The 12,965-nt window shown below is 39.1% G+C and overlaps 1 protein-coding gene across 1 annotated transcript in view; it reads left to right on the forward strand.

Moving 5' to 3' along the window:
• The window catches only part of Wee2 (WEE1 homolog 2), a 21,379-nt gene that overhangs the window by 4,103 nt on the left and 4,311 nt on the right, over nt 1-12,965 (forward strand). Inside the window, 5 exon segments of the mRNA XM_028768341.1 lie at nt 410-606; nt 3,172-3,223; nt 6,209-6,381; nt 8,075-8,193; nt 12,098-12,244. Coding sequence (XP_028624174.1) covers nt 410-606; nt 3,172-3,223; nt 6,209-6,381; nt 8,075-8,193; nt 12,098-12,244 — 688 coding nt within the window.

The following is a 12,965-nucleotide window of genomic DNA, read 5'->3' on the forward strand; positions in this document are numbered from 1 at the left end:
AGAGAGAGAGAGAGAGAGAGAGAGAGAGAGAGAGAGAGAGAGAGAGAATGAATATATAAGAAAGAAGGGTGGGAGCATCTAGATTCATTTTTGTCCACCTAAATGCACTGTCCTCATCTTTGAAAGCTAAAGCTAAGACTTAGAATTGGTTTCACAACTGGGAAAACTGCCTGGTAGAAGGAAGGGATGGAGCTTAACAAAAACACAAATTCTTGTGTTGATTCAAGAAATGAGCCCAGAATTCTGTATGCTTAAAAGAAGAGCACCAGGTATGGTTCAACTAGTTCTCACTGAAACACATAATATTTTAGCAATGGCATTTGTTGGTCCACATACTAACTAGTTAGTTGATGTGAAACTTTACTTTTTAAAGCCCTGTTCTGATTTACCATTTGTCATCCTCACTTAGAATTCGCTGGGTCAGCCAGAGATTTCTTTGCTAGATAAGCTCTCTGCCCGAAGCTCAAAACATTTGAGACTCACACCTGCTTCCCTCATGGATGAGAAGACCTCTTTGTCTCTGGTTAATATCAACCCATTCACTCCGGAGACCTATAGGAAATTACTCCTTCAATTAAAGGGCAAGAGGAAAACCAGAGACTATCTGTAAGTGTAAAGTTTTCTTGATTTCTGAGAACTCATCTGGGCAAGTGCTAGAATAAGGTTAGGAATATGAACTCTACTTGAATGAAACTGAAGTAGTGTGCATGTGTCCCTCATCCCTACAACGGTGTGGTCACAGAGACTCTGGCACCTTTACATTCTGACGTGCACTGGAAGGAGCTTTTTGATAGAGTTTGGCAGAACAAGCAATAGATCTAACTTCCAGTAGACAGCTGAATGTGCCAGAGACTAAAGTCCATGGATTTCCTTTAGTTACAATAAGGCTAGCAAAGGCACTCATATTTTAAACTATATATTACTGCTTTGAATTTGGCCAGTGATACTGGTGATGAGAGCTAAGGGGAGTTGTTTGAACTTCTCTGTAGGTGATGGAAAACAGAATGAAGAGGAGGCAAAGATAGTGCTGCTTGCTTTCAAAGGCACTAAAAACATGAGATGTCAAAGCACCCTAATACCCTAATTCCCTCAATTGCCACAGAATAGGTACCCAAATAAGGACTGTTTGTGTTACTTGGGGGCATTAACTATCTTTGTTACATTTCTCCCTCCCTCCCTATCCCCCATCCCTCTTTATTGTGTTCCTCGAGTCTCTCTCTCTCTCTCTCTCTCTCTCTCTCTCTCTCTCTCTCTCTCTGTGTGTGTGTGTGTGTGTGTGTGTGTGTGTGAATGCACTGTCCCTGGCATTGACTGGAGGTCAGGGGACAACTTAGGGGACCATTCCTATTCTTCTACCATGTGGATCCCAGGGCTTGAACCCAGATCCTCAGGCTTGTGGGCAATGCCTTGACCTACTGAGTCATCTGACTTCTCTGTCCCACTTTATGGATTATTTCTTTACCAGTTTTCTTTGATATTTTGTTTTATACAACAGAAACAGTTCTAAAATAGGGAAGCCGTTTGTGTTAATACATACTCAGCAAAATAAATGCACGTCTAACTGTCTGAGCTTTGCAGAGCAGTTAATGTATTGTGCTGTTTCTTTGGAAGTTGTGTCTATGTACTATAGAGCCTTATGGCTAGATGAGGTTTTTCTCTATATGACTGTCCAGCTCTTAAGCAGTCGGTCCCTAAACACAAGTCTACCCAGTCTGCTTTGGCTACTGAGAATCCTCCTGATGTTTCACTTGTTGGGTATCTTTATAAACCTTTACAATGTTACTCAACTCAGTGAAGCCAGCAGGAAAACACAGATAATTTGGATTAAAGAAGAGATATTGTAGTGACACCATTTAATACCCAGGACAGGATAGCCTTCTCTCGTCTTCATGGTGTTGTAACTGTAAGAAGTATCGGGGTGTAGTATTAAATTTGAGTCACACATGTTATCACTAGATCTCATGAATATAGTGTTATTTGCTCAGTTTCTCCCCTGTACTCCTCTAAAACTGGTGTGTCCACTGAAATCTTGCCTGAAGACCCAGAAAATGACGCATGCAAAGGAGGATGGTCATCAATCATTTCTTAGTATGAAGTAACTGAAGACCTCTTAGGCAAAATTATTTCTGCTATTCTCAGTGTTTATCTGTGTACTGAATTAAAAGCTGGGTTCTAGGGAGGCCAGTGTTAGCAGGAGAGCATAATGTGGCTGTGAATCAAAAAAGTGCCTTGAGGTCAGACTTGGTTTCAAAGCCAAGTTCTGCCATTTGTGAACTGTAGAACACAGTATGGTTTAACATTTCAACTTTGGCTGGCTCCTTTTTGGGGATAATAGCACCTACCTTCTCTTTTGTTTTCTCCTTTGTTTCCATGTTCTCACACATGGATTATCAACTTGTGGGTCATGACCCCTTTGGGGTCAAATGACCCTTTCATAGGGATCATGTATCAGAAATCTAGCATATCAGATGTTTACATTATGATTCATAACAGTATCAAAATTAAAGTTAGAAAGTAGCAAAGAAAATAATTTTATGAGGGCTGGAGAAATGGCTCTGAGTTAAGATCACTTGTTGCTATTACAGGAGACTGGGGTTCAAGTCTCAGTATCTTCATGGTGGCTCACAGAACCTTCAGTTCCAGGGCATCCAACACCCTCTTCTGGCCTAATGGGTACCAGGAAATCATGTGATATACAAACATATTCAGAAAAAATATTCATATATTTAAATAAAATAAAACATATCAGTTTTTTATAAAAAGGAAATAGTTGTATGGTTGGGGGGTTCTCCACAGCAGGAAGAACTGTGCTAAAGGACCACAGGATTAGGAAGGCTGAGAACCACTGTCTTAGTATGAGTTGTCTACTTGCTTGAAATGTCCATTCCTTTCCTCTTTCAGCTCCATTCCTTCTTGGGTTTTAGCTCACATATTCTCTTCTGGGAAAGCCCTTTCCCTTCACGACTAGGTGTAGTTCATGGTGTCTCCTGATGCCCAATTATTATCCTGTTCTAGGCTCTGATAATAAATTTCTACTAGGGGTTATTTCTACTCCCTAACATAAAGTGAAGAGGGAAGAAATTATTTGCTCACAACAACAGAACTTGTCACAGCAGCCTCAGTGTCAATTATTCTTCAATCACCCTTGTTCTACCCTTTTCCCTTTTTTAGTGAGGAAACTGGAGAAGGGGCAAGCAAATCAAAACAGTGGCTACCTGCTAAGGTGAGCGTGATCTTTTGGTCCAGCAGTTGCAACAGACACCTCATGCTATTCATTCTGCCTGCCTGACTCTCTCACTCTGTCTCCTTTGTTCCCTTTTTTTCTTCTTCTCCCTCTCCTGTGTTCCCTCATTCTTCCCCTTAATCCCTTCCTCCTCATAAGCTTCCTCCACTTCCCCCTTGTCCTTCTTTTCCTTACCCCTCTTTCCTCAGTTCCTCAATCCTCGTCCACTCGCCCTTCTCTACCCTTACCTTTCTCTTTTCGCTCCATCTACCTTCTTCCTCTCTTTCTTTCTCTTATTCTTTCTTTCACCTTCTATCATCCTTCCCACCGTCCCATTCTCTTTTCTTTCCTTTCTCTGTCACACATACCTATCTTAACAGCTTTAGCTGTTTACGTTGCAACAGATTTTACATAGACTGTAGTTAGTGCCAAGATAATCATTTGTTATGTTGGCAAGCCATAGCTGGTATGTACATTGCTAAGCTATTAGATAATTTTTAAAGGTTTCTATTTCTGCTTTTAATCTGAGGAAACTTTCTATCCTGGGGAAGAGAAGAAATAAGAAAATTAAGCTAGTTTTGTCCCCCCAAAATTGAAATAGAGAGCAGTGGTATTGGTCCAGAAATTTCTTTGTAGAACTTCAGCTGACAAATATATCCTTACTTGTTTGCTTTTATGATCCTCTCCGTGTGGTATTCTAACTTATCAAAATAATACATTTGCCCCTGAGATGTTTTTCACATCTGAATTGTAGTTGCTGAAGACTGTGGAGTGCACTGAACACCCAAAAATAGAATAGCCAAGTTAAATACAAAGTCAACAGGTAATTCAGTTGCTATTAAGGTGTTTGCAACATGCGTATACATGTCTCTTATCAGTATTCAGTGTTCAAAACTCAAAATGTCTATGATGGTCACACATATCCCATGTTAATCGTGGAGTCAGACATCACAGTGGCTGCCATTCTTTTAATGCCTTTGAGTTGCAGAAACCCCTGATGTTGTCACTTCTAATTACTACACTTTTCTTGAGCAGATCTTTTCTGCATAAGTAAGTTAATGTTTGCCATGTTCTTTTCCCCATCCCCCTCCCTTCCTTGCCATGGGGTTTCTCACGGTCACCTGGCCTAGAACTTATGATTCTCTGGCCCCTGCCTTCTGAGTGTAGGGTTTCAGGTTTGGGACACTGCACCTAGACGGAGGGAGGGGAGTGGATTTAAATGTCAGCACGTGGCTATTGTATTGGCCACAGAGAAGGCCGTGGCCTCAGGCTTCCACCTTTTATGCAAACATCTCCACTCACTCCTTCACTGCCTTCCTCCTTTGACTTTTATTCCTTATTTGTTTTATAAGTCATTGACTGGTTTCTGATAAAATGCCAAATATATTCATTAAACAAAGAGAGTATATCTATATAAATATCTACATAAAAGTCACTGGCCAGGAGAAACACCTTTGAAATATTAAAACAATATAGACATAGATACAAGGCAAAAAGATAAGTAAATCTGCTTGTTCTTCTGTGTGATGTGTGACTGTACGCATAGATTTAGGGTCAACAAGGGTGATAAAACAATCCTTATAGAAAGCAAAGTGGTAGAACAGATGTGTGTGTACAGATAATTCTAGGCAAAGAAAATAACTCGTGTGTAGTTCTCTAAAAACAGGAGAGTGGGGTCTGTGTGAGAGGGTGTCTAGGGTGGGTGAGTGGCTGCAAGTGATGCAGACAGTGGGCTGGCATGTCCAAGCTAAGAACTGGGTGGCCAGAACACCCAGTGTCAGCTGCTATTGAGGGCTTTGGGTCTGTTGTTGTCAGAGAGTTTAACTCACTCACAGCAAACAACTAGGCTTTTAATTCTGTGGAATCATTTTGCAGAATTGTTATCCCTAGAGGAGGTAGAAAGAGAGCTGGTAGTGGAGGCAAATCCCTATATGGAGGAATCAGACATTAAGACTACCTAAGGGCAAAGAAAATTACAGTTCTTGCCAATAAGGATTGATTGGAATTGCATGTAAGAATGATCTAGGTATAGTCATGATTGGTTTTTTTTTAATTTGCTAAAGTTAGATGAAAAACATTCTTGATAATTGGGACATTCAAAAGGATAACACTGGGAAGAGAAATCATCTTAAATTTAGATTCATGTGTAGTTAAATTTTGATCATAATAATAGACTGCAAAATTCCTAAGTGTTGATATAGTACTAAGATAACTATGATATATATATATATGAACATATATAATATATAAAATATAAAATATAAAATATATAATATATATCAACGTGCATAAACACAAGAACAATGATATGTGATAAAAACACTGTATATTATGACATATTAATGTATCTGAGGTGTTACTGCTATGATTTTCATGTTATAAACAGAAAGCTGATGAGTTCAATGATTTCCCTGAGTTGATTTATTAGCTGGAAAATTAGTGATATTACCAGCTGGCCACTAGGGGGAGTTATTTTTGAGTTCATGTGATGGATTAATTCATTCAACAATTTTGTTTCCCAGACTAAGACTTCTGTGCAAACAAAGTGAAATAAGAACATTTACTCCACGTGAGGTCCAAATACAGCACTCAGGCCTTGAGAAAGGTAGAGATTCAAAAGGAGGTTTTGATATTATTCCTGCTTGCTTGAAACATGGCTTCACCCATTTCCTGTTTGTCCTTTAGCTGAGGACTGTAGTTCTGGGTTTCAGAAGCTGAGTTTCAGAAGCTGACGGGTCTCCCATCAGAATAGGCTGACCAGATGCAGGAAAGAACATTTCAAAAATGTGATCAGGGGCAGTACTGACTTGTAAGGTTCCAAATGACATAGGTGTGGCCAGCCATTGGCAAACTCTTACTGCTAGAAACCCATTGCCTTTCCCTCTCATTTTAAAAAGCAGTTTAGGTAATGTAATATAGCTCTATCTTATTGCTCACAGTATGTAGGAAAACTTATTTTCTTTCTCTTCTTTAAATATTTTTTAGAAAAGTCTTCTACAAGAAACTAATATGACTTCCCGCTATGAGAAAGAATTCTTCGAGGTAGAAAAAATTGGGGTTGGGGAATTTGGGACCGTCTACAAGTGCATTAAGAGGCTGGATGGATGCATTTATGCAATAAAGCGCTCTGCAAAATCCTTTTCAGGACTGTCAAATGAGTGAGTACCTTTGAAAAGTATTGGATGAACAGGCTTGGATTTGGTAATGTACTGATTCTCCATATAGTTTAAAAAAGAACACCAATATCAATAAAAATATACCATTTGCTTGTTTTTAAATGTATCCCTACCATCAGATGTCATTTTATACTCATAGCTTTACTGAGTTATCCAGAACACCAATGGTATTTCCTAAGATAGAACGTGATGATTTCAGATCATGCTGTTGTTTATAGTTATAGGGTCTCACCATATAATTTTGGCTAGCACCCACTAGGTGGAGAAGGTTGGCCTTGAACTCAGAGATCTGCCTGTCTCCACTGGCATTAAAAGCATGCACTACCCCAACCAGCATGTTGCTGTTGTTTTAATTTCTTGGCCTTTCTGTCTACTGGTCTTACTGCCATTCTAACGAATTAAATTATGGAATGGTCTCCTGGGACCTATTTAAGTTCATCTAAAACATTGTCGGACAGGAAATACTCTCAGTGGTTTAAATCTGTTTTGTACTCTTCTACCATACCCTCTGCAGCTGTGAGAAGCACCATGACTAAAAGCTACTTGTGTGAAGGAGGAAAGGCTTATTTAATTTTTTGCTTCTAGGTCCCAGTCCATTGTGGAAGGAAGTCAGGGCAGGAACTCAAACAGGAGCCGAGAAAAACTATAGAGGGACCCTGCTTACTGGCATGCTCCCTTGCTCATGCCTAACCTGCTTCTTATTCTCATCTAAAGCTGGAACCTCCCACGATGGGCTGGGCCCTCTCACACCAAATATCAAGCAACACAATCTCTTGTAGACATGGCTATAGGCCCATCAGATTTATACAATTCCTCACATGACATTTCCTCTTTCTAGGTGGCTCCAGTTTGTATCAAGTTGACAATAAAACTAACCAGTACATATATTACTAATTAATTCAATAGTAAAGTTTGATACTGTGTGTAAAGGAAAACTATTAGTAGTTATGTATTTATTCGTAGTAAATGTTTATATTTAACTTCCAGAACTGTCCATTTTCCTCCTTGATCATTAGGAAAAACAATATTTTCTGATTGAGTCAATGCTTTTGTGAACTCCTTTCATTTATACTGACTGTGTGGAAACCAGAAATTACAAGCTTTTTGGGTTTTTTTATATTGATATCAAGAACAGAATTTGCTTTGCTTTTGCACAATGCAACTCTTTCCCAAGAATTTCCCCATGACTCCATCAGATTCACTGAGTTTAATAATGACTCTGATGACTATGTAGCCTTTAGAGAGAATATAGAACCATAAAATATCCACAATTAAATGTGTGCTGGCTTTCTTGTTATGCCTGCTAAGACTTTTTCACTGTTATACAGAGGATTAAGACCTAAAGTTGATGTGCTACTGAGACAGTGAGCACATGAGGTACCTCTATATACGCCATGTTCAATGCATAGAACATGGACTTTGGTACCAGGTTGATCAAGTTTCTGCTCTAAGATCTACTATTATCAGTTTCCCTTGGACCAACCACTTACTCTCATCATGTTTTCCAATGTATGTTACAAGAATCTATAAGGACTGAATAGATAAAATACTAAGCATGCAGCAGGTCCTAGAAAAATATTTTATTTCTAATGTCTCTTGTTTCCCTTTTAAGAACACATTTCAATCTATATTATTTCAATTAATTTTTTAAAAATGCTCTTCTGTCCCCTGGGAGTTTGGATTTGCACGAAGTTTATGCTCATGCAGTGCTTGGCCATCATCCCCATGTGGTCCGCTACTATTCATCCTGGGTAGAAGATGGTTATGTGGTCATTCAAAATGAATACTGTAATGGTAAGTATGTGGACTAACACAGAGAAGGGATGGACTTTGTAAACCTTCAGAAATCAGTGTGCTTTCCGACATTTTAAAGCCTTTACATGTCAGAGTCATACTGAAAATGTTTGTGGCTGGAAGCAGAGATTAAGAATGGAGTTGAAGAGTACTTGAGCTTGTGTGTAGTTTTTAAAGCTAGTGTAGCTGATATACCAATGTTATTAATCCTTTCACAGCTTATCTTATACTGAAAGAACAAAAGTTACCATACTAGTTTAAACAATTCTGTTGCCACGTGTCAGGTACTTGGAAAGGTATAAACCTTACCATCTAGGGGAACGCTGGAATAAAGGTTCCTAGTCATAGTTGGTTTGGTAAAGACTGCCAATTTTGCCTGTTTTACTATGGACTTCTGAGTGAGGGGATCCTTCATGTCTCTTACTGCTTCAAACCTTTGAGCTTAATTGTCCTCAGGCATGGGGTGGGTGCTGTGACCAAACACAGTGCTTTCTGTTGTTTTAATAAATTGAGTAGTATATGCATTAATTTTAGGGGTAGCAGTACATATTCCGATCAGAGAATATTTGAAAATCCTCCTCTCCACAGCCATCCTGACTGTCTCTAATAGTGTAGTCTACCTTCCAGTACTTTTTGTGCACACCCAAAGGCCCTACATATGGTGGTCCTGCCTGACTTTGGAGTATTGTGTCCAGTAACAAAGCTTGTCCGTTAGGGGATGCGTGAATGAACAAGTAGATGGGTAACTAATGTCATGAAAGGCCAGGAAATGGATGCATACCTTACAAGACAGCACTGTGACACTTCTCTAACTGCTTCCTTGTAGATCCCATTTCCCTGTGGCCTTGACCTGTGCTTCTTTTTATCTTCTCTTCGGAAACTCACACAACCCTCTCCTTTTGTTCTAATAGTCCTCAGGGAGGTGGAGCCTGTCTTTATGCTTATGAGTGAGACTTTTCTTAATCATCTTTTCTTTCCAACTCCTTTTTCTAGAACGAAAATTGGTTTGATTTCCATGATTTTTTTTTTGCTATTAGCACAAAGTACAAAATAGCAAAAATTAACTAACAAAGTAAAATGTTAATATGATATAGAGCCAAATGAAAAGTTTCAAGAATTTCAAGACCATAAAGACAAGAAAGTTGTTCCTATTATAATCATCCTTTATTTCACTTGGGCATATGAATACCTCTCCATGGCTGATACTCTACTAAACTAGAGAAGCACTCAGGGTTGAGATAGATGGATACGTCCTTCAAAGTGCTTTGCTCCACTCTTTCTGTTAGAAGAACTACATAACAGAAATCTGATGCAAAGTCATCTGGTACAATCATAAATAAAGAAGTGGTCAGAGAAATATGGCAGGGTACTCGAAGGGGCCCACTTATTAAAGTTGTGAAGACCTGGTTTTACAGCCCAACTCTCATACTCACTAGCTTATATAATTAATTACTGGAATGTCACTCAAAATTTGTACGTAAATGGATGGTAGTATTTATTACAGAACTGATTTGGCAATTAACAGTAGTACATGCCAAATATTAGCAGATGCTAGGAAAAATAGAGTAGCCTCAATTTTCATAAAGGAGGCAAGACTTGAATTAGATACTGCAGAAGAATTACTATAGTTTAGGAACTCAGAGGGAAGGCATCCAGTTGTTGGAACATCAGGCAGGCTAAAGGCAAAGTACTGAGAGTGGTCTGACCTAACAAAGTCGGAAAACCATTATGAGTGATTCTCAAAGTAGGAAACAATATCAGCAAGATAAAAGGAAGGGATGCAATACAGGACTTTAAAGTCCAGTCAGTGGCTTTCTGATTAGATGTGGAGGTTACAGGTTGCAGGGAATTGTTGTTTCATCATCGTGGTCCATTGCCCTCACAGAGTGCTCACTCACTGATGGGTAACTGATGCTGCAATTTAATTCTTACACATGGGGCCTGTCCAAGTCCTCCTTTCTCCTTCCTCCTCAACTTCTCCCCCAAAATTTCCTTCCTTCTTATTTCCATCTTCTTATCCCATGGCTGCCTTTTACTCATCCCCTAGTCTGCCAAAGCAGTCAGACTGCGGCCTGTACAGTTGTGAATTTAGATGATGAAGTAGGTGATTTAGAGTCTTACAAATGTATATTAGATGTCTCTTATTAGAGATCCACCGCCATAGAATTCACCCTGCTGTCCCTCTTAAGCCTGAACCAATCAGATGTCTTCTTTTTCCTGACCCTTGTCAAAATGCCTTGAAAGTCACCTCTGGATCAGTCTAGACAACTAAAAGGTCTCTAATAGATTCAGCAGCCCCCAGGAGTTCAACTGATTCTGAGTTAGACTATTTATCTCTCTGTAATGGCAATATTTGTATCCGTGGTATCTTCTGTCACTGAAACTCCATAAAGCCAACCCCTGATTCTACTTGTTTAAACAATATGACACATCAGGTTCAGTGTGCACCATGGAGTCACATGAATGGCTGTATTTCTCCATTAAAACAAACAAAAAGGACCACTGGCAGTAGAAAAATAAAGCACTATAAAATGATATTGTACCTTTAAAAGATGTTCTTTCTGCCAAGGGGCTAAAGTGCTCTAAATTTACAATCATAAAGGCAAGATACAGCGTGGAAAAAAACATGATTTTCCTGAGAGGCCTTTGAATAACAACAGCTGAAGTAAACTCACTCCCATCTGCTACACCTGGGAGTAGCATGAAAACATTCCAAGAACATTTCTGTGTTTTGAAGAAACTGAGGTCACATGACTCTTGTGTTCTGGGAGTTTTTTCACAAGCACTCATAATTCTCACAGGACTCCAGTCTTGGACCGTGTTCTGACAGAGGTCCTTGACTTACTCATTTTACCTGTTGCCAGGGTAAACAACCATTTCAAAAACCTCTGGCTTTTACTCCTAGTCTTTCAGAAGAGGAGTGTGCATTGGATGTAGTTCTTGCCTTTTAGGAATACCAGGCTGGCTACAGCCTGTAGAATTCTCGTTGAGTGCAGCCCTTCCTCCTCATTGATACATAGTAATTTCACCTACAGATTCAATTTCACAGTAACTTCATTTAAAAAAAAATTGAAAATGTTTGCTTTCCTTACAAGGGAGTGGAATTTTCTTGCTGAACATACATATTTTAGCATGACAAACTGGCCTTTAAGGTTTATACAGGATCCTTTTTTTTTTTAAAGTACAGACATCCTTGAGACTTTATAATTTTAGACGTTTCTGTTGTAGACAGGTACAGCTGTAGTTTTATACCTGCTGATAAGAGTCAAGACTCTAATTTGAAGACCTTGTCAGTGAACTTGAGTCAAAAAGTGTTCAGAAACATTCTAACACCTTAGTGAGTGTATTTAAGCCCAAGCATGGCATGAACTCAGGACTTCGGTTTTATTGATGACAAAGATAAATCAAGATAGTCTACAGCCAGCGTGAAAATACAGGATTCAGGCATAATAGGAGCTTTTAAAATTTCTGTGAGTCACAACCATTACATTTCCAATTTTATGACCCATCATTAATGAAATAAAGGTCACACTGAAGTTACTAATATTCTATAATTATTAGTCTGACATTGACACAGGATTGATTATGAACACTAATAACAACTACCCAAGCAGGCTTGATTGTTGTATGGTTAATAATTAGGTAAAATTTTTAAAAGGTTGTCACATACCTGAGGAAATAGGGCCACATATTGTATATCTGGGCACATATTGAGAAACTAGAATCTTATTTTGCTTTCAAATTCCTGAAATCGTAGCATCTATGGCTGCATTGTAGGGCTGATAATGTACACCTTGAACTGACCCTGAACTAATCGAGATGTGTTCAAGTCTCTGATAATCATTTCCTGTGCATCTTCACACTTGTTTTATCTACTGTGGTGTTATCTTCAATTCCTGCCCAGGTGGGAGCCTGCAAGCTGCTATATCTGAAAATGCTGCGTCCAATAATCACTTCCAGGAGCCCAAACTCAAAGACATCCTTCTGCAGATTTCCTTGGGACTTAAGTACATCCACAACTCTGGCATGGTACACCTGGACATCAAACCCAGTTAGTATTTTTCTGTCTATATCCCTTTCATATTTTGTCTTTTATAGACCATCCTGGAAATCTGCCCCTGTGTATCTTCAATCTCAAAGATAGTACTGACTACAAGAATCACTTTCTTCCATTTTTTTTTTCTGTAACAAATTCAAGTATCTTTAATCATGTTCTCCTTGACCCAAGGGATATAAGGGAAAAGAAAAGACACTTTTTCATGTAAAGCAAAATATAAAACTAGACTTTAATTTATCACATTGGCCATATTCTGATTGTGTTGCAACTAGTACTGTGTTTTTCTAAGTCAGCCCTGAGGAAAGTGAACAGAATGAGGATGTTTATCACTTGTGAAACCTAAGGAAAAGTTATTATTTTGTAGGTTTTGTTTGAGACAGCATGTAACTATGTTCTTAAGAGGATGAGGATCGTATGAGGGTGATTTATCTTAAACAGGTGTTACCCCATTACTGGCTGTTCTGATACGATGTAAGAAATTACAGAGCTGGGTATGTGCACCCAAAAGGCAGATGTAGAACAATTTTTGTGTGTTCAAGACCATCTACATAGTGTGTTTCAGGCTACTCAGAACTACACAGTGAGACAGAGATAGAGGGAATGGGAGAGAGAGAGAAAGGGAGAGAGAGAGGGGAGAGAGGGAGGGAGGGAGGGAGGGAGGGAGGGAGAGAGAGAGAGAGAGAGAGAGAGAGAGAGAGAGAGAGAGAGAGAGAGA

The sequence above is a fragment of the Grammomys surdaster genome, unplaced genomic scaffold (assembly GCF_004785775.1).
Source record: "Grammomys surdaster isolate TR1022 unplaced genomic scaffold, NIH_TR_1.0 186, whole genome shotgun sequence".
Lineage (NCBI taxonomy): Eukaryota > Metazoa > Chordata > Mammalia > Rodentia > Muridae > Grammomys > Grammomys surdaster.